Source organism: Pteronotus mesoamericanus, unplaced genomic scaffold (assembly GCF_021234165.1).
Source record: "Pteronotus mesoamericanus isolate MK-2021 breed Mesoamerican mustached bat unplaced genomic scaffold, CSHL_Meso_final contig_41, whole genome shotgun sequence".
In the NCBI taxonomy this organism is placed as follows: domain Eukaryota; kingdom Metazoa; phylum Chordata; class Mammalia; order Chiroptera; family Mormoopidae; genus Pteronotus; species Pteronotus mesoamericanus.
Genome location: NW_026555152.1, coordinates 1,818,523 through 1,838,606, shown reverse-complemented (window position 1 = coordinate 1,838,606; position 20,084 = coordinate 1,818,523). Strand labels below are relative to the sequence as shown.

Sequence of the window (20,084 nt, the reverse complement as noted above, 5' to 3'; positions counted from 1 at the left end):
CATCTGGAAAACTTTTCTTGATCCCTGAAGCAAATGGAAATTTTTGTTAGCAGTTTATTCAAGATACAGAGATAACCTGTTTTTCTTTTGAGAATGATACAAGATGGATTTTATATTTTCTACAGAGTGAAGTATAAAATTAGCACCAAATATATAGCAGTTAAAGTTTACTGTGTAGCAGATGCTAAACATTTTACATATGTTAGTGCATTTACTTCTTAGAACAACCAATTTTACAAAGAAATTGCTGCAGCCAGACTTACAGGTGTAAAGCCCCATCCTTGAACCACTCTGAAACCATAAAAGTTTGACTCTTTCCTATATAGCTCCCCTTTGTAAGCAGATTATAAACAGAACTAGCCAAAGATAATAAATTGGTGTGTGTGAGCAGCTTAAAAAGAAAAAAAATTAGGCACTAAACTTGTTTTTAACCTTTTGGCAATGGTTTTCCTTGGGGTGATTTTTGCCTCCCAGGAGATTTGATTGTCAAAACTGAGGAGTGAGTACCACTGGCGTCTAGTAGATAGAGGTCATAGATGTTACTAAACATCACATACAGTGCACAGGGCAGCACTCACAACAGAGATGGAGCTGGTCCAAAGTGTACATAATGTTGTAGTTGAGAAACCTTGCCTTATGGATAATTTCTTGAGGAAGAAGAAATTGAGATTCATTGACACTGGCTTTCAAACAGCGTTTTTATTTTATTATTTTTTAAAAATTATTCCTTGGCTTGAAAGTGTATAAAGTGTATACAGCCAGAATAGAATAGCATAACTAGAGTGTATACAGCTGGAATAGAATAGCATAACTACCTTTTCTAGTGAACCTGTGAAATGCATTTTCCCAGGAGGTGGTTGTTATAAAAATTATAGTTTCTTAGATTTGGGAAAGACTTGCTTGAAATTATTTTACAACAGCCCTGCTAAGTGGTAATTTGCTCTGCTTATAGATGTCCTGTCTCTGATTTTCCTGTATTTTAAATTCATATCTACCCTACTCTTAATCAATTTTCTTACACTGAGCTCCAGTCTCATAACTTTGACTTTCCTGAATGTGATTCTAGGCCATGGGACTACACTCAGAACAGGCTTGTTGCATGTGTAGTTTGTACTGTAACAGTGTTTATGTTTTTTGTTGTGGTACAGATCATTTGCTTTAATGTGAAATAGTATCTTGTTGGAAGCTTTTAAAAAGTAGCATTGTACTCAGTTGGTGAAGTATTCTTGGTGGTTGAAAGCACTAGGAATGTGTGGAGTTCTTTGGTCCCTGTCAAGTAATGACACATCGATCTGAGGTTTTCGAAGTACTTTCTTAGTGTAACCCTGACATTTGTTTTGAATTGTGCATAAACTCTAAAAACTTAGGCTTTCAAATGCTGGTCAATAAAAAATGGCTTTAAATAATAGCTACCTCTATTACAAGTTCTGATATATTTACTTAGAAATGAGTCTATGAAAACCAGTCCTATTGCCAGTCTCTGCTCTCTCCCCACAAATTTGTTAGATTTATAAGTATATTTAAGTATTTTTTCACTTCAAGAGTACAGTCTCAGAATATGTTTATCCTATGACATATAGTTCTCAAAAGATACTTAATATATATACATCTTGTAAAAGACCAAAGCTCTATTTCAAATTAAGTAGGATTTTTATTTAATTGTTTATTGACTTTTTTTTTTCAGGGTTCATTGAAAAATCGTTAGTGATATTGACATGTTTCAAGTGAAATAAATTAGCCAATGACTCGGAATGATGGATTCCTCGAAGACTGGAAATGGTTTGCCAGTGATTGGACCAGGGACTGATATAGGGGTATCTTCACTCCACATGGTGGGGTATTTGGGAAAAGTTAGTGAACTTATTTTTTTGCCTCAGTGCAGAGTTGGGTGTTTTTCCTCCTATTTTTGAGACTTAATTTGATTTTAATTTTACCAGTTAACGTAAAAATATATCTTTTTCCACGGAAATCTTATAGTACTGGCGAAAGATTGTTTTAATTTGTTTACCTCTCTGTTTTGTTAATATGTAAAAGTAGAAATAAGACACAGACCTTATAGTTTACTGTTCTTTGAAAATATGAAACATGCATTTCCCCTGGCAGTTTACATTATTTTTTTCCTTGAAATTAAATTGATATTTTTAACACTTAAATTTTAATATTTAAAACTACAATATATTCTTTTTGGAATAATATCTGTATTTAAAGCCTGTATGTGTTTTTTTATTTGCCATGTTGAAAATATCTTGCCAGGATGCTTGTAAGTGAAAGTCGTAATTCTTTTCTGGTTGCTTTTCCATTTGACTCTGTAATTTGGCACAATCTAGGAATGTCTGTATTTTAATTTGCTTTATTTCTCTTTTAGAAATATGATTCTGCTAACATCCCGTCAGATGGGTATTGTCCTGCTTGTAGAAAGAAGGGGAAGTTAAAAACTTTAAAGACTTACCGAATTAGTTTTCAAGAATCTATCTATTTGTGTGAAGATCTGCAGGTAACGTATTAATTTTAGATAGTATCAAGGTTTTGGCCTTTTGCTTTCTTTCTTCAGTGTTTAATTTGTACTCATTTTGTGTTTTTAGACTGTACATTTTTAATACTCAGATAATCAGAGTTTCTAGATCTGTTTGATAGACCCTGTTAAATAAGATCTATTTTTCTACCTGCTTTCCTGAGTTAATGCAAGATGTTGTTTATTTTTATTGTCATTAGACTTTTGTGAGGAAAAAATACATTTTTAAGGTTGGTTTTTTAGCCTTGTTTGTGGGTCCTTGTTAGCTGTTGGTGCGTAGTAGTAAATCTCTCTTCTATTTGGTTTATTAACTTTGGAATGTATTGGAAAAGTCATTAATCTTTATGTTATATATTTAAGGCTCTAAATATCTTTGAGGATTAATTACAGTAATTTGTATCTATGCTACCAAGTTTTATACAGGAGCTTATTAAATGGAGCTCCATAATACTCTACGTTTGTTTTTTGTTTTTTTTTGTACTTGACAGTTACTGTTACATACACATTTAATTCTCAACACTTTGTGAGCAACAAAAGAGATGCAGAGAGTTTAGGAACTCAAGGTATCCATAAAGCAGCAGAGTTGTGATTGGAACACACTCTTCCAATTTCAGATACTTTATTTTTTTCATCCTTCCCCAAGAACATTTTTCCATTACTTTTAGAGAGAGCAGAAGGGAGAGAAAGAAACATTGATGTGAGAGAGAAGCATCAGTCGGTTGCCTCCTGTGCACTGAGGGTCAGATATGCCCAGACCAGGTGGTCAGACCTGCAGCCTACGTGTGGGCCCTGACCAAGAATTGAACCCCCAACCTTTTGGTTACTGGATGACACTCCAACCAATTGAGCCATACCATCCAGGACTAATTTCAGATACTTTATTCCAGGTAAGCTAGCAAGTTCATCAGAATCATCTGGAGTGCTTTTTAAAAATACCTCTGTCTCACTCCCAGATGCTGATAAAGTAGGGTTGACCCAGGATTCTGTATGTTTGTAACTCTTGAGGGCAAGCCTGATGATTAACCAAATTTGGAAAATACTAGACTAAGTCATGCTGTTGGTGATAGATATTTTGCTGGGTACAACTTGAGAAAATCGTAAGCATTCTTACAATTAGAAATAAATTCTTTTTGCATGTACTCAATGAATATTTTTTGAGCATCACCATGTTGATGCTGTTTTATATGGCAGGATACAATGAGTAAAACAAAATTTTCTTGCTCTGAAGAATGTTATATTCTAGAGTAGGGATAGAAACAACCAAGTAAAGTTTATTTTTTGTGTGTGAGGTGATGAAAGTGCTGTGGAGAAAAAGCCACAGGGACTGAGTTTCAGGGAATAGGGAGATCGCAGTTTTAAGTAGTGTGATGAAGGGAACTCTTCTTTGAGAAAGTGACATTTGAGCAAACACCTGAGGGAGATGGAAAGGAATGAGCTTCCTAGACAGGGAGGGTCACAGGTATAACGTCCTGAGAGTGGAGGCTGCCTGTTTATATTGGTGCCACTACCAGGAAGCCCCACAGCTAGAACTGAGTACATGAGCAGACATAGAAGATGGGTCAGTCAGAACAATAACGGGGAGGAGGCTGGGCCAAATAAGGTCTTTATAGGCCATCTTAAGGTCTCTGGATGACATAATCTGACTTGTATGTTAAAAAGATCACGTTGGCTGCTGTGTTGAAAATAATAGGTCATGGGCAAGACCTGACGCTTGGAGACTAGTTGGAAGGCAGGTTCAGTATTCAGGAGGAGCAAGTATGGCCAAGGTGAGGGGGCACGGTTGGATTCTGTGTATGTTTTAAAAGTGAAGCCCAAAGGAATTGCTAAACGGTTGGGATACATGGTAGAAAGGGACAAAACAGGTAAGATTTTCAGAATTTTGACTTGAATGATTGTAAGGATGGAGTTGCTATTTACTGAGATGAGAAGGCTTTGGAAAGAGGAAGATTAGGGGAAAGACTAGGAGGTCAGGACCAGTCAAGTCTGAGACATCTAGTATCTTTGGGTGTGTGGAACACACAGTTGGATCTATGTCTGGCATTGGGTAGGGAGTTTGGCATTGGACGTACATGTTTGGGAGCCTTCGTTGTATGAATACTGAACTCCAAGACTGGGGAGTTTACCTAGGAGTATGGATAAAAAGAATAGTAAACCATAAAGGGCCCAAGTTTATTGTTCTTTTTATTATGTAGAGGTGCTGACTCTGCATAGGATTGGTAGATATTTTTTGCCTCTTAAAATTCTTTTTTAATTTTAATTTAAAAGAAACTTTTCCTCCTCCTCTTTGTTTTTTGATTTTGATAATATGTTTATTAAAGCTGGAGATAGTGAAATACAGAAGGGCTTAAGAAAGAATAAACAGCAGGAGGGAGCCAAGGCAGGGCTGCTGTTGCGTCACTGGGAAGTAAGAGAAAAGAGGGCCTTGGAGACAGGTTCAGGGGGTTAACCCGGGACGAGGTGCTGCTGCCCATTGCTCCCCTGGTTGCAAGTCCTGTGGAGTCCCTTAGAGCTTCAGTAATGCATGCCTGTTTCGGGGGGAGAAGGGTGAGGGAGAAGAGACGTGGGTATGTTCCCTGAGGGAGAGTGCACAATTGAAACTGTCCCCATTAAGCAACTCCCTGTTCCCCTCTAGCCTTTGGCAACCACCATTCTCCCTTCTGTCTCTCTGGATTTGACTACTGTAGATACCTATTATAGGTCACGTCATATAGTATTTATATTTTGTGATGGGCTTATTCACTTAGCATAATGTCCTCAAGGTTTATCTATATTGTAGCATATAACAGTTTTCTTTTTTAAAGCTGAATAATACTCGATTTTGTGCGTATTATCACATTTTCTTTATCTGTTTGTCCATGGTCATTTGGGTTGCTTCCACCTCTTAACTATTATGAATAATGCTACGGTAAACATGGGTGTGCAAATATTTCTTTGAGGTCCTGCTTTCACTTTTTTGTTAGAGTACAAAATTATTGCTATTGATTTTAAAGTGTTCTCCATTTTGTGACATGGTAGAATTTAGGAAGCAAAGGTATAAAGTTGAGGGTTAGGTTGCTGTTTGATGGTGACTGCACAATAGTTGTTAACAGAAAGATCCAAAACTAGTCCTGCTTAAGAATTTCATAATAAATGCCATATTATGAATACTGTGTTCACTGGTATTAAAGGTATATTTTAAGTGCATTTCAGTTACCTGCTGCTGTGAAATGAACTACCTCAAAACTTGGTGACTAAAATAACTTAATGGTGTCACTTACTCCTCATGATTATGTAGGTCGGCCAGGCAGTTTACACTTCAAATGCTGTTGACTGATAGTTGGTGCCAGCTGCCATCTGGGAACTCAGCTCAGTCAGTCAGCCATGTTCTTGGTTCTTTCTCACAAGGGTCTTCCTGTGAGGCTTACTGGGCTCCTCATAGTATGATGCTGGGACTGAGAAAGAGTGTTCCTGAAGGAGGGCTCCAGGAAGACAAGTCTAACGAGCCAGTGCTTCAGTCCTCCATGTGCATCATGCTTGCTAGTGTTCCGTCAAAGCTAGTCACATGGCCCAGCCCAGAGGCGTGTGGCAGGGACTGATTCTGAGGGTACGAATACCAGGAGGTATGATTCTCTAGTTCACTAGAGGCCACCAAGGTAGCAGTCTTCCACACTTGTAGAGAATTTGTGGCAAATTTATTTATTTATTTCAGTTAGAGTTGGCATTCTGTATTATTCAGTATTAGTTTCAGGTATACAGCATAAAGGTTAGATAATCATGTACTTTGTAGAGTAGTCCCCCTTATATTTCAAGTATCCAACTGGTCCCATAGTTATTACCATATTATTGACTATATTCCTGTGCTGTACTTTACATCTCTGTGACTGTTCTCTAACTACCAGTTTGTACTTCTCAATCCCTTCACCTTTTTCATCCATCCTGACTCCCCTCTTCAACCATTAGTATGTTGAAAGTGGAATATTTTAAATGAGGGCGCATAGAATCTATATTTTTTTAATTTGTCTTGTAAAATATTTTGCTGTTTTTCAAACTTAGGAAAAATTCATTGATTTTTAGTGATCTGGTTACACTGTTAATATTTGGCTAAAATTGAAGTTATTAAAATCCAGCTACTTTGACCCTTAAACCCAATAAGGATGTAAAGCTTATGTGTTGTTTACTCTCAGATTAATATTCATTTCAAAATTTAGAAATAGAAATTATTCCATCTAACTTTTTTTATTTGAAAATACTTTTGTAATTTTTAGGGTTATACAAGTGTGCCTCTCCCAAAAAGAATAACACCCGTCATAAAACATTGTTTTACACTGCTGAAATTTTTTAATTCACTTGACATTAGCTTTTCATTAAGGCAAAAGTATGTATGTTTTCTTTGGTAGCTAATCCTAGTATATAATTCAGATTAAATTATTACCTAGGAAAAAATTATTCTTTGGGGACCAAATTTCTGATTAGTTGTTTATCCCTAGTTCTTTCAAATGTAGATTGACAATATACCCTGTCATGTGAAATTAATGCCAGAATTTTATACATTTTTTTCCATGACTTAGAAGGAATAAAGTAAAATTTGAGTTTGTTTGAATTTTTGTAGTTAAACATTTCATTTTTTTCTTGCTAGTGCATCTATCCTTTGGGCTCTAGATCACTTAACTTAATTTCTTCTGATTTGGAAGATCATCACACTCCAAATAAGCCTCAAAAAAGAAAGCTTTTGGAAACCAACTCTAAAGATTCACCTTCTTTAGCAAATACCAAAAAAATTAAAAGTCATATTGTTTCTGATGGTGAACAAGTTTTGAACAGCAAACATCATGGAGAAGCATATGACGAAACCTCATCAGACTTACCAGACTCACTGCACAGTGGTCAGCAGAGTCCAGTTAGGATCACTGATTTCTTGGGACAGGAGCAGATTTTGGAAGCTGCTGTTGATGTGGCTGCTGAAGAAGATGGTGCTGCAGTCGATGTTTTTGGAACTGGAGAGACTGCTCATCAAAACGAAGGAGGAACGTCTGAACTGGAAATGCCCCTGCAGAGCAGATGTATACCATTTTGTCAGATGTCATGTGTTCAGTGGAAAAATTCTTATGCCCTCTGTTGGTTAGACTGTATCCTCTCAGCATTGGTGCACTTGGAAGTGGTAAAAAAGGTGGTGATGACTGACGTGTGTCCTAAAGAGGAGTCTGTGTTCTGGCAGTTGTTCACAAAGTATAATCAAGCCAGTAAGCTTCTGCACACCAGTCACGGGGATGCAGTTAAAGGTTGGTAATAATATTATATTTCTCTTCAATTTGTAAAGAAATTAATGTTGAGTTTTGTCTCACAGCATGTGGAAAAGATGCCATTAGAAGTGTCTGTTTTACATGGAGACCTGGGAGCAAGGAGCACAGGGAGTGTGATGAAGCTTGAGATGACACAAGTTGTGTTATCTTCATGGCCTCAAAAGACACCTTTTTAAAAACCTGAGTTAAGTTTGTAAAAGAGGCTGTAGTGTATCTTAGCTGTCAGGGTAATGGTGGTCATCACAGAACCTAACAGAGTAAAGTTGTAAGTATTTAAATTGCTTAAAGCAGAATAAAGAAGTAAATATAAATTACCACAATTCCGCAACTCCCTCCAAATCTCTCTTCACAGTGAGGGAAATATTTTTTGTTCTGGTTTCTATAAAATAGGATGCCCATGAGCCCACCTCCCAACCCAAAAAGAATTAAAATATTGCCAGTAACTGACATCTACCTATGTGTTCCTCCCTATCTCACCCTCCACCTCTGTCCAAAGGTAGTTGTCATTCAGAAATGTTTTATTCCTTCTTAATAGTTCTCCCTACACATGTAATCTGAACAATATATTATCTAGTTTGTTTTCAACTTTATACAAAGGATATACACTATGTCTTCTGGGACCTTTTTTCTTTTCATAAAGATTTACCTATGAAGCTGCTTGTATTTGTGCTTCATTGATATTCATTGCAGTAGAATATTTCCATTTTGTAAATATATCCATGTATTTCTTTATTCATCTGTCATTGGGTTTTTTGCTCTTATAAAAAGCGCTGCTGTGACTTCTCAGGCATGTCTCCTGAGATACAAATAGTCTTGTCCTTGGATGTACCATAGGAATGGAATTGCCAGATCATGGGCCCTAAGTTCAGTTTATAATATAATGGTGAATTGAGAATTGTTTGCCAAAGGGTTTTACCAGTCAGTACTCCCATTAGCAGTGTGTGTGAGATCTTCCTGAATCATATATTTTCCCTTGGTTATTTTCAAACTTGAAGATTGTGTGCTGAGTGACATAAAATGGTTTGTGGTCTTGGTTTGCCTTTCCTAGATTTTAAAGAGTTCGAGTATTTCTTCATGTGTATGTTCCCTCTTCTGTGAAATGCCTGTTCGTGTCTTACCTATATTAATTCTGTTATCATGTTCTTACTGGCTTGTATGAGTTATGTTTTTGTTGCTCTTTTTATATCAGATACATGTTGCTAAGTCCCCCAATTTTATCTTGTATGGTTACTTTTTTTCTCTTAATTTATTGATCGATTTTTTTGAGAGATAGAGAAACATTGATTTGTTTATACATTCATTGGCTGATTTATGCATTCACTGGTTGATTCTTGCATGTGCCCTTTCCCAGGATCAAACCTGCAATCTTGGCATACGGCCAGGGCTTGTATGTTTATTTTTTAAAAGATATCTTTTGATGACAGAAATTGTTATCTTTTTCTTTTGTAGCTAGTAATGTGGCTTTCAAAATAAATCTTTCCTTTCCCTGAAATTACAGAGTCACTCCCCTATACTTTCACTAAAAACTCATCGTTTTGCTTTTGACATTGAAATTTTTAATTCTGCTGGAGTTAATTTTTGTGTATGGTATGTGGTAAGAACACATTTTTTCCCGAGTAGCGAGTTTTTCTAGTTCTACTTTTTGTCTCAACTGATCTGTCATGCCACTTTTATCATGTAACATTCCATATGTGTGTACAGCTGTTTCTTAACTCAGTTTTGTTCTCCTGGTCATTTTATTTGTCCCTGAACCAGTACCACACTATTTCAGTTATTAGGCTTTTTTAGGTCTTGTTTCCTGGTAGTGTAAAAGTCCTCAAGTTTATTAAGTTGACTTTACATGCAATCTTTTATATACAGCTCACCCACTGTTTTCGCATTGGTGACCATCCAAGCTACTTAACATTTTTTGCTATGAGGAATAAACACCACGGCAAGTATCCATAACATTCTTTGACTCTATTGCTGGGTATGTCCTAGAAGGGGTATTAAAATATAAATAAAGATTCTTAAAGTTTTATTTTTTAATATATTTTATTTGATTATGCTGTTACAGTTGCCCCTTTTTTTCTCCCCTTTATTGTCCCCCCTTGTACTGTCCCACTCGTAGCCTAGTTCATGTCCATGGGTTGTACATGGAAGTTCTTTCGCTTCTCCATTTCCTATACTATTCTTAACCTCCCCCGCCTATTTTGTACCTGTTACTTACGCTGCTTATTCTCTATACTTTCCCCCCCATTCTTCCCCCTTCCCCTCCCCTCTGATCTCTATTTTTATGATTCTGTTCCTGTTCTAGTTGTTTGCTTAGTTTGTTTTTGATTCAGTTGTTGATAACTGTGAGTTTGTTGTCATTTTTACTGTTCATAGTTTTCAATCCTCTTCTTTCTCTTAGATGAGTCCCTTTAACATTTCATATAATAGGGCTTGGTGATAACGAACTCGTTTAACTTGACCGTTTCTGCCCTTCCATTCTAAATGATAGCTTTGCTGCATAGAGTAATCTTGGATATAGGTCCTTGGCTTTCATGACTTCGAATACTTCTTGCCAGCCCCTTCTTGCTTGTCAGGTTTCTTTGGAGAAATCAGCTGATAGTCTTATGGGAATTGCTTTGTAAGTAACTGTCTCCTTTTCTCTTGCTGCTTTCAAGATTCTCTCCTTATCTTTAATCTTGGGTAATGTAATTATGATGTGCATTGGTATGTGCTTCCTTGAGTCCAACTTTGTTAGGACTCTCTTGGCTTCCTGGACTTTCTGGAAGTCTATTTCTTTTGCCAGATTGGAGAAGTTCTCCTTCATTATTTTTTCAAATAAGTTTTCAATGTCTTACTCTTCTTCTCCTTCTTGCACCCCAATGATTCAGATGTTGGAATGTTTAAAGTTGTCCCAGAGGTTCCAAAGCCTCTCCTTATTTTTTTGAATTCTTGTTTCTTCACTCTGTTCTGGTTGAATTTTATCTCTTCCTTCTTCTTCCAGTCGTTGATTTGAGTCCCGGTTTCCTTCCCTTTACTGTTGATTCCCTGTACATTTTTCTTTTTTTCACTTTGTGTAGCCTTCATTTTTCCCTCCATTTTGCGACCACACTCAACCTATTTAGTGAGCATCCAGATTACCAGTGTTCTGAACTCTGTATCTGATAGGTTGGCTCTCTGTTCATCACTTCGTTCTATTTTTGGAGCTTTGATTTGGGCCATATTTCTTTGTCTCTGCGCACCTATTATGCTGGAAGGGGCAGAACCTTATTCACCTGGGCAGGGCAACCCAGGTCACTGAGTTGTGATGCTGTCTGTGGGGGAGGGGTCGGAGAGGGAGCAATGCTACTTGCTCAGCTCTCTGCCGGCTTGCAGTCACTTCCCCCGCTACCCACAAGCAAATCGGGCCCTTCTGGTGCTGATTCCCAGGTGCGTGGGTTTGTGTACGTTCTAGAACTCTGTGGGTCTCTCCAGGGGACTCTCCTGTGAGGCTGGGAGTTTCTCCCACCAGTGTAAACCCCACAGGTTTTTACCTCCATGGATTTTGAGGCTTTGTTTTCCCCGCACTGGATCCCTAGATTGCACGGTCTGTGTCACTCCCCAGCTGTTCCTCTCAGTTTTTCCGCATGCACATGTGGAACTGCCAGTCCTCCAGCCAGTGCCTTGCTGCATGTCCCCTCCACCCCGGCTGCCTGTTGTCTCCCCTCCTACTGGTCTGGATGAATGTTTCTTCTTTAGCTCCTTGGTTGTCAAACTTCCATACAGTTCGATTTTCTGGTAGTTCTGGTTATTTTTTGTTTTAAAATTTGTTGTTGTCCTTTTTTTGGTTGTGTTAGGAGGCAAAGTGTGTCTATCTACGCCTCCATATTGGCTGGAAGTAAATATAAAGATTCTTTTTGAATGGCTTTCCAAGGGCTTACGTCAACATGCAATTCCATTTTCACATGTAGAAGAAAATATCCCTGAGCACTCGAATCACTTCTGGGTGTAAACATTTAAAAAGTTATAATTTTGTTAGATAAGAAATATTTTGTTTCAGTTTGACTTTCGTTGAGATTGCATTTTTTTTTTTTGCAACTTTTCAAATTCAGTTTTTCAAAAGCATTTTTGCCCTTCTCTCTCTTCCTGGTCTCTATTATTACAGAAATCTCAATACTGAGTAGGTGATGATTGTTCTATTGATTGTTGCAGAAGAAGCATACCTCTCGTTCAAATTTTGACTTAAATTAATTTTGTTTTTTAATCTTATATTAATATTTTACAGAATAACTGTAGCTTTTAAAATACTATTGTAATTACATTTGTTTGGATTGTGTTTTAGGATATATAGTATATATATCCTACAGAGAAGGAAGTATTAAGAAAATTTGGTGTTTTGTATTTTGTGTCTGCAAAATTTATTGCCTTACAAACTTCCATTCTTGACAGTGTCTTCATTTTTTTTCTTTGAAAAGGTATATATAGATTGATGAGAAATTGATAACATTCTGTGCTTTATTTTTAGACGGAGATTGTAAAAAACTTACTTCTGAAATACTTGCAAAGATAGAGACCTGTCTGAATGAAGTCAGAAATAGCATTTTTATCAGGCTTCAGCCTCAGCTTAGGTGTACGTTAGGTAAGTAATTTGTATAATTTAACTGTATAACTCATCTACCATAAAGAAATACCAACATCATGAGGAAATGTAATACTGCTGTATTACTTTGAATAATCTAGATTCCTAGGGAAGAGAATCTGGCTGGTTTCATTTAGGAATTGACCACTGGTTAAATCATTGGTGAGTAGAGCTGGTCCATCTGAGCAGAGGTGTCCAACCTTTTGGTGTCTCTGCACCACACTGGAAGAACAGTTGTGTTTGGCCACACATTAAATACATTGCAACACATAATCACAAAAAGATTTCATAATGTTTTAAGTAAATTTATGATTTTGTGTTGAGCTGCATTCATAGCCATCCTGGTCTGCATGTGGCCTGTGGGTTGCAGGTTGGACACCCCTTGTAAAGGATGCAGGCAGTGTTTCAGCCCTAGAGTGGATTCTAGTCTCACAAACAGTGGAGAACTTGGGTGCTCTGGTTTCTTTTTTCAGTCTTTCCTACAGTGGAGAAATCCCGCTGAAAGTGCACCTAAGGAATCTAAAAGTAAACAGTAGTGCTAGGGGCCCAGTAAGTACGAATTTCAGGATGGAGCTCAGATACCAGGAACTTTAGAAGCTCCTACATGACTCTTACAGATGGACAAGTTTGAGAATCTGTGGTCTAAACCAACCAGAGTAATTCTACTTTGCTTGTCAGAGATTGGTTTAGAAATGGACAGATGGTACAGCTTTTGCCAGTGGGATATTAGGGTAAGTATACTGATGACCTTTTGGGGGCACTTTCTTACCCTGAAAATAAGGCACAAGAATAAGACCTGCTTTGTCCTCTATTGGCTTTTGTTCTTTGGGAGCAGTGCGGAGCAAGGGCACTAGATCTCTGGGTCTTTCTTAGTGTTTTTAGTATTGCAGAAAGGACCTGTAATGATTTGTTTGTGTGTTTGAGGGGGATGTCTGTTTTATTTCTATTTATCCTTGTATTAACTCTTCTTAAATACTGCATTAGAGAAGCAGAATATATGGTATTCGTTGTTAAATTGTGTAAAATATCAGTGCCTTCAAGTTTTTCTCTTAACAGGTGGCATTTATTTTATCGGAACCAGATACTGTATCTGAAGCAGTGCTTTTTTGCATGGTAGTACCTCCTACTTCTTTGTTCCACAGTTTTGTCCCCTAGCTTTACTGTCTTTTTTTTTTTTTTTTTTCCCCACAAACTCCCATAGATACTACTTTACTCTGTTATAATAATAAACTTATTTTCTATATGCCAACTTTTTGGCATTGCCTCCTTTAGATCTAAAGGGCTGTTTTAATTTATGAGTAGTTGATATCTCAGATGGGATGAATATTCTTTTTTTTTCTTTTTATCAAACTGTTGAACATATAGTAAAATCATTTTGAAATGTATACAGTTGTTTAACCATTACCACAATGATATAGAACATTCTATTACCCTAAAAATTTTCCCCAGGCTCCTTAGTAGTCAATCTTCTTCCTTACCCTAACCACCAAACCATTGGGTGAACACCCATTTCAAAAAGTCTTTTTCATAAGATCACCAGAGTACAGATTCGAGGGACTCCCATGTTGCACATTGGAATGTTTCCCTCCTAGCATGTTAGTCGGGGTGCAGACTCCAGGGCCCAGTTGAATTAAAGACTTCTCCCACAGTCCGAATCATCACCCTTATCCCTGATAATTTTGTATGAAACAGATTTGAAACTTTCTCACTGCCACCTTGGGCATGGTTTTCCTTATAACAGAAAAGGGATTTTTAAATGATTATTTGTGCAATCATAGCAATTGGATGAGAACTCGGCTAATACAATAGAACCCCTCTTGTTATTGTTCCTCCTACTCATTCATTCAGCAGTGCTAGGTGCTACATTAGAGCCTAAGATCTTACTAATGAAATCTAATCTTTGTTTCAGACAGAACTGTAAAATCTTAACAGGTGTGTTCTCATTTTGAATATTAATATGTATTTTGTTTTATTTTTTTAAGTATATTTTATTGATTTTGCTATTACAGTTGTCTCATATTTATTCCGTTCTGTCCTGCACACCCTTCCTAAATGGCATACCCTCCCCCCCTTATAGTTCATGTCCATAGGTTATACATATTAGTTCTTTCGCTTCTCCATTTCCTATACTATTCTTAACCTCACCCTTCCTATTTTGTACCTGCCATTTATGCTTCTTATTCCCTGTATCTTTTTCCTCATTCTCTGCCCTCATCCTCTCTGCTTGATAACCCTCCTGTGATGTCCTTTTCTGTTACTCTGTTTCCATTCTAATTGTTTGCTTAGTTTGTTTTTGATTCAGTTGTTGATAACTGTTTGTTGTCATTTTACTGTTCATAGTTTTTGATCTTCTTCTTTCTCTTAGATGAGTCCCTTTAACATTTCATATAATAGGGCTTGGTGATAATGAACTTGTTTAACTTGACCGTTTCTGCCCTTCCATTCTAAATGATAGCTTTGCTGCATAGAGTAATATTGGATATAGGTCCTTGGCTTTCATGACTTCGAATACTTCTTGCCAGCTCCTTCTTGCTTGTCAGGTTTCTTTGGAGAAATCAGCTGATAGTCTTATGGGAATTGCTTTGTAAGTAACTGTCTCCTTTTCTCTTGCTGCTTTCAAGATTCTCTCCTTATCTTTAATCTTGGGTAATGTAATTATGATGTGCATTGGTATGTGCTTCCTTGAGTCCAACTTTGTTAGGACTCTCTTGGCTTCCTGGACTTTCTGGAAGTCTATTTCTTTTGCCAGATTGGAGAAGTTCTCCTTCATTATTTTTTCAAATAAGTTTTCAATGTCTTACTCTTCTTCTCCTTCTTGCACCCCAATGATTCAGATGTTGGAATGTTTAAAGTTGTCCCAGAGGTTCCAAAGCCTCTCCTTATTTTTTTGAATTCTTGTTTCTTCATTCTGTTCTGGTTGAATGTTATCTCTTCCTTCTTCTTCCAGTCGTTGGTTTGAGTCCTGGTTTTCTCCCCTTTTGTTGGTTCCCTGTACATTTTTCTTATTTTCACTTTACGTAGCCTTCACTCTTTCCTCTATTTTGTGACCATAGCAGAATGGTTACTTCATGCAAGCATTTCTGTGAGCATCCAGATTATCAGTGTTCTGAACTCTGTATCTGATAGGTTGGCTATCTCTTCATCGCTTAGTTGTATTTTTTCCCAGAGTTTTGCTCTGTTCTTTCATTTGGGCTATATTTCTTTGTCTTGGGCCTCCTGTTACACCATAAGGGGCAGAGCCTTAGGTATTCACCAGGGTGGGGCAACCTAGGTCGCTGAGTTGTGATGCTGTCTGTGGGGGAGGGGTCCGAGGGGGAACAGTGCTACTTGCTCAGCTCTCACCCAGCTTTCAGTCACTTCCCCCGCTACCCACAAACAAATTGAGCCCTTCTGGTGTTGATTCCCAGGTGGGTGGGTTTGTGTACCTTCTAGGACCCTGTGGGTCTCTCCAATGGACTGTCTCGTGAGGCTGGGAGTTTCTACCGCTGCTGTAACCCCCACAGGTATTTTTTTTCCTCCACACTGGAACCCTGCGTTGCACCGTCTGTCTTGCTTTCCAGTTGTTCCCCCAGTTTATCTGCAGGCAAAAGTGGGACCGCCTGGTCCACCAGCTACCACCTTGCTGTGCATCCTCTCCGCCCTGTCTGCCTGTCTCCGCCCCTCCTACCAGTCTGGATGAATGTTTCTTCTTTAACTCCTTGGTTATCAGACGTCCATACAGTTCGATATTCTGGCAGTTCTGGGTTATTTTTTGTTTTTAATTTTTTTGTTCTCCTTTTGGTTGTGCAAGGAGGCAAAGTGTGTTTACTTACACCTCCATCTTGGCTGGAAGTTAGAAGTCTTGAATATTAATGTATATTTTAAAGTACCAAAGGCAGAGACATAGAATCTGTACACACCCTGATTTTTTTGGTTAAATTTTTGAGATCAGCCACTTTACCATATTTATTATTGTTTTTAAAAAACACATTGTAAACTCTCCTTTCTGTCCTCCCTCCCTGCAGTGTAAGAAATATAACTGCCCCCCCTTGTACTCTTTCCCCAGTTTTTCCTTACCTCCCCACAAAGATAACTACTATCTTCAGTTTAGTGTTTTCTTCCCTTCTAATGTCTATATTCTTTTTTTTTTTAAAGAAAAGGCTAATATTGTTATGGTTTCTACTTATTTTTGTGTAAATCGAAACAGTTATTTAGCCTGAGTGTAGTATACCATGTAAAGATAGATAGACCAGTAGAAAGCATAGCCTAGATTAGGATCCTCCCCTTTTGGTTACTTTATACTGTGACAGAGGTGGTAATACAGATACTTGGGAAAGAAAAAGTACCAACTGGTTCCTAATACATAGGAAAAATTCGATCTCTACTTGACACCGTAATCAGAAAGAGAGACAGCAGCATATTTAAAGACATAAACATGAAAAACAGAGTTGTAAAATTTTGGAAGAAAATATAGGTGAATATTTTATCACTTGTTGGGGAAGAATTTCTTAAATAAGATATATAAGAGTGGTAGATGTGATTAAAGTTTAAGGCCCCTGGGAAGAGAGAGAGCAAATAAGCAATATCTTGCATATCTTATAAAGAACTCTTGTACATCAGTTTTTAAAAAATAGACCAACAACCAAATAGAAAAGTGGCTAGAAGACATTAATGAACAATTAACAGAAGAGAAAACTTGAATTGTTAGATAGCAAATATTCACTGAAAGGTTTGTATCATGGCAAATGGCGTTAGTTGGGTAGGAGTTGGGGGTTAGGTTACTAGAGGCAAAGAAACCACTTAACTAATTAAGCAGAAGGTTATAAAAATTGGAATTAGCCATTGCTATTATGTGTTCTTTAGCAGCATGCTTTATACTTCATACCCCTAAAATTTATACTCAACAGTAAAATAATTACAATCAGTTTAGGAGCTATATAAATTACCTAAAATGATCTGTATTCAATTAGCTTACTTAACAGTGCATTTTGAGTTCTTCATATTTTTGATTTATTGTGAGTTTTATGTATTTTTAGACCTGAAGATTCTATGTTGTCATTATAAAATGTAACTTACTTACTTTTTCAGTTAATATTTAGTTACAATAGAGTACCTATTTAAAGCATGGGAATTAATTAGAAACTCATGCTATAGTACAAACTTTACATGTTTGGTATTACATATATTCATTTTTAGGAGATTGATTTGTATTTATTTCTATTTATAAAAGAATTTTTATTTTGTTTTTGTACAAATATAGCAATGGAACTGTACCACAAAGGTAACTATTTTAAAAACCTTTGTAACTACTGGTATTTATAGAGTGTGTTTAGGTAATAAACACACTGTTCTGCCCATTGGTCCTGCCAAGATGACTCCTCCTGGTGGTTTACCTGGCAACTATGGTTCCAGGCTGGTAGGAGAATGGGACCATAGATGTAAGACTGTCCCAGTGGAGGAAGGAGATGGAGGAATCAGATTTTTTTCTAGCATCTAAGTTCTCCAGAGGACAGGAAGGAGAGAAACCCATTGGAGAAGGAATGTAAGGGAAGAATGGAAATCGTTCTATTTAACTAGCTTGTTGATCTCCACACTGGAAGACAGTATTTATGGTTCAGTTTTTATTTTAATGACAACATAATTCACAACTTTGCTAGTCTTAAAGTTGTTGAAGTTTAACTTTAATTATTAAAAGATTAAGAAGAGTGATAGATGAGGATATTTGAGGCTGGTCCTTTCACCCTTGTGTGTCATGCTTTTGCCATATGCAGAACACGAGAGTCAGAATAGAATTGGCGTTTTAATGCTTTTGTCCAACTCTGATATTTTTCTACCATGGTTCACCAGTTACATTATTTTTAGTATCAGTAGCAAACAATTTATATATATTTATTTTGTTCTTAAAATACTCATGGGTTATTATACTTCTGAGGGCTTTCTTTTTCCTGAAAAACTAAAAAGATTTGAGACAATAGTGTACATCTTTTGTCTTAAGTTTTCATACATGTCCAAGAAAAATGAAAGATACAGATTGTGGTGAAAATTGAATCTTTACAATGGGCATTTTTTAGAGAAATCCTTTAAAAAGTTCCCCTCCCCCAACTGTGAGTAACCGATTCTGTTACATATTCATATTCAGATGTATTCATACTGTGAGTATGATGGGGGACCCCAAAAATTTCTGGGATTATCTCCTGGAGGGTAAGTCCCTTGTGGTAGAGGCTTCCCCAGCTAGGTGAGTGTTCTAGGAACCCATCTGTGTCAGTGTACCAGCTAGTGTTGTGAGGCATTCAGCTTTAGAGAATATTTTTTGAAGACTCTTCCAACACATTTGCCCATTTCACGATGGGTGATTTATGAGCACACCTACTCACACTGCACTGAGGGGTCCTCAGTTTTTGACCAAAAAACGTGGTGAACCCTGTGCCCCACCCTCCCCATTCACCCGATCTTGCCCATGTGACTTTTTTTGTTTCCCCGGATGAAAAAAAGTCCTCAAGGGGAAATGTTTTGCCAACGTGGAAGAGGTGAAACAAAAAATGACAGAAGCTCCAAAAAGCATCAAAATTGATTAATTCAAAAGCTGTTTTGAGCAGTGTGAAAAACATCTGTATAGGTGTATTGCATCAAATGGAGAGTACTTTGAAGGTGACTAAAGTTTAAACATGTTAGAATAAACACAATTTTTTTATAAATAAACTATTTTTGGGGGGGGTTCTTCCTTGTATAGTGAGAAAAGACAACAATTTATAATTTGGGTTTACCTTTTTTGGTTCATTGTGAACAACCCATTTTTCCTTTTCTTTTTGAAGGTGACATGGAAAGCCCGGTGTTTGCATTTCCGCTGCTGCTAAAAATAGAAGCCCGAATTGAAAAGCTCTTCATGTACTCTTTTTTTTGGAACTTTGAATGTTCACAGTGTGGACACAAGTATCAAAACAGGTTGGTTTTTATATTTTTTAAAATGGATTCATTCTATTGAAAATATTTACAAATAATCAAATTTGAATAAAGTTTGTTTCCACTTCTAATACTGCTCTCTCCATTGCTCCTTCTACCCCTGATAAACTTCCCACCCTATCTTGAAGTCTTTACAACATTAAGGTTAAAAGGAAGGATCTGAGCCCAGAAACTGCAATTTGCTTGTTTCTTTAAACTAGAAGAAAACCTGTGGTTTGATAGACTACCAAAAAAAGTTTTTGGTAAAAAACTTTTACCAAAAAGTTTTTTAAAAAACTTTAAAAAAGTTTGGTAAAAAAGAGTTTTCTTAAAACTTTTCAGTGGTAACTGGGACAAATGGGAAAAGTGGAATCTTCCCCTCCACTCCCTCTGGATTTCCTGCTAATTAATAAATAATACCTCTCAGAACTCCATGAAACTGTTTTAACATCATAGAAACTGATTTTGGTCTCCTAGAGTTGGGCAGCAGCTCTCAGAGTAACATGTGCTTTCCTGTTCCTAACCTTAGTCCCTGAAAGAACAGGTGACCCCAGAATCCTCCATGAGCAGTGTCATTCTTCCTTTCCACCGTCCTGCCACCTATTGGAGGGTCCTGGTTGGTGTACATGGCCCTGAGATGGGCACTTAGCGGGAAGCTGGAGAAGAAAGAAACTGCCGGTTTCATTAGCCTCTGTGCACCTACCACATGAGAGATACTAAGTTTTAGAAGTGTTAGGGAAAGACTTGCCATTGACAGGATACCCTCACTTTGTCAATATATGAGAAA

General features: G+C 37.2%; 1 protein-coding gene across 2 annotated transcripts in view; it reads left to right on the top strand.

Annotated features, from left to right (window-relative positions):
- Window positions 1-20,084, top strand: part of USPL1 (ubiquitin specific peptidase like 1) — a 34,401-nt gene that overhangs the window by 1,445 nt on the left and 12,872 nt on the right. The window contains exons 2-6 of one of the 2 annotated variants that reach the window (XM_054577110.1): window positions 1,685-1,850; window positions 2,366-2,494; window positions 7,128-7,770; window positions 12,266-12,379; window positions 19,171-19,300. In XM_054577110.1, coding sequence (XP_054433085.1) covers window positions 1,752-1,850; window positions 2,366-2,494; window positions 7,128-7,770; window positions 12,266-12,379; window positions 19,171-19,300 — 1,115 coding nt within the window. In that variant the 5' untranslated portion in view covers window positions 1,685-1,751. Of the gene's footprint in view, window positions 1-1,684; window positions 1,851-2,365; window positions 2,495-7,127; window positions 7,771-12,265; window positions 12,380-19,170; window positions 19,301-20,084 lie in introns of those variants that run through there. The other variant, XM_054577109.1, reaches the window with a different exon arrangement.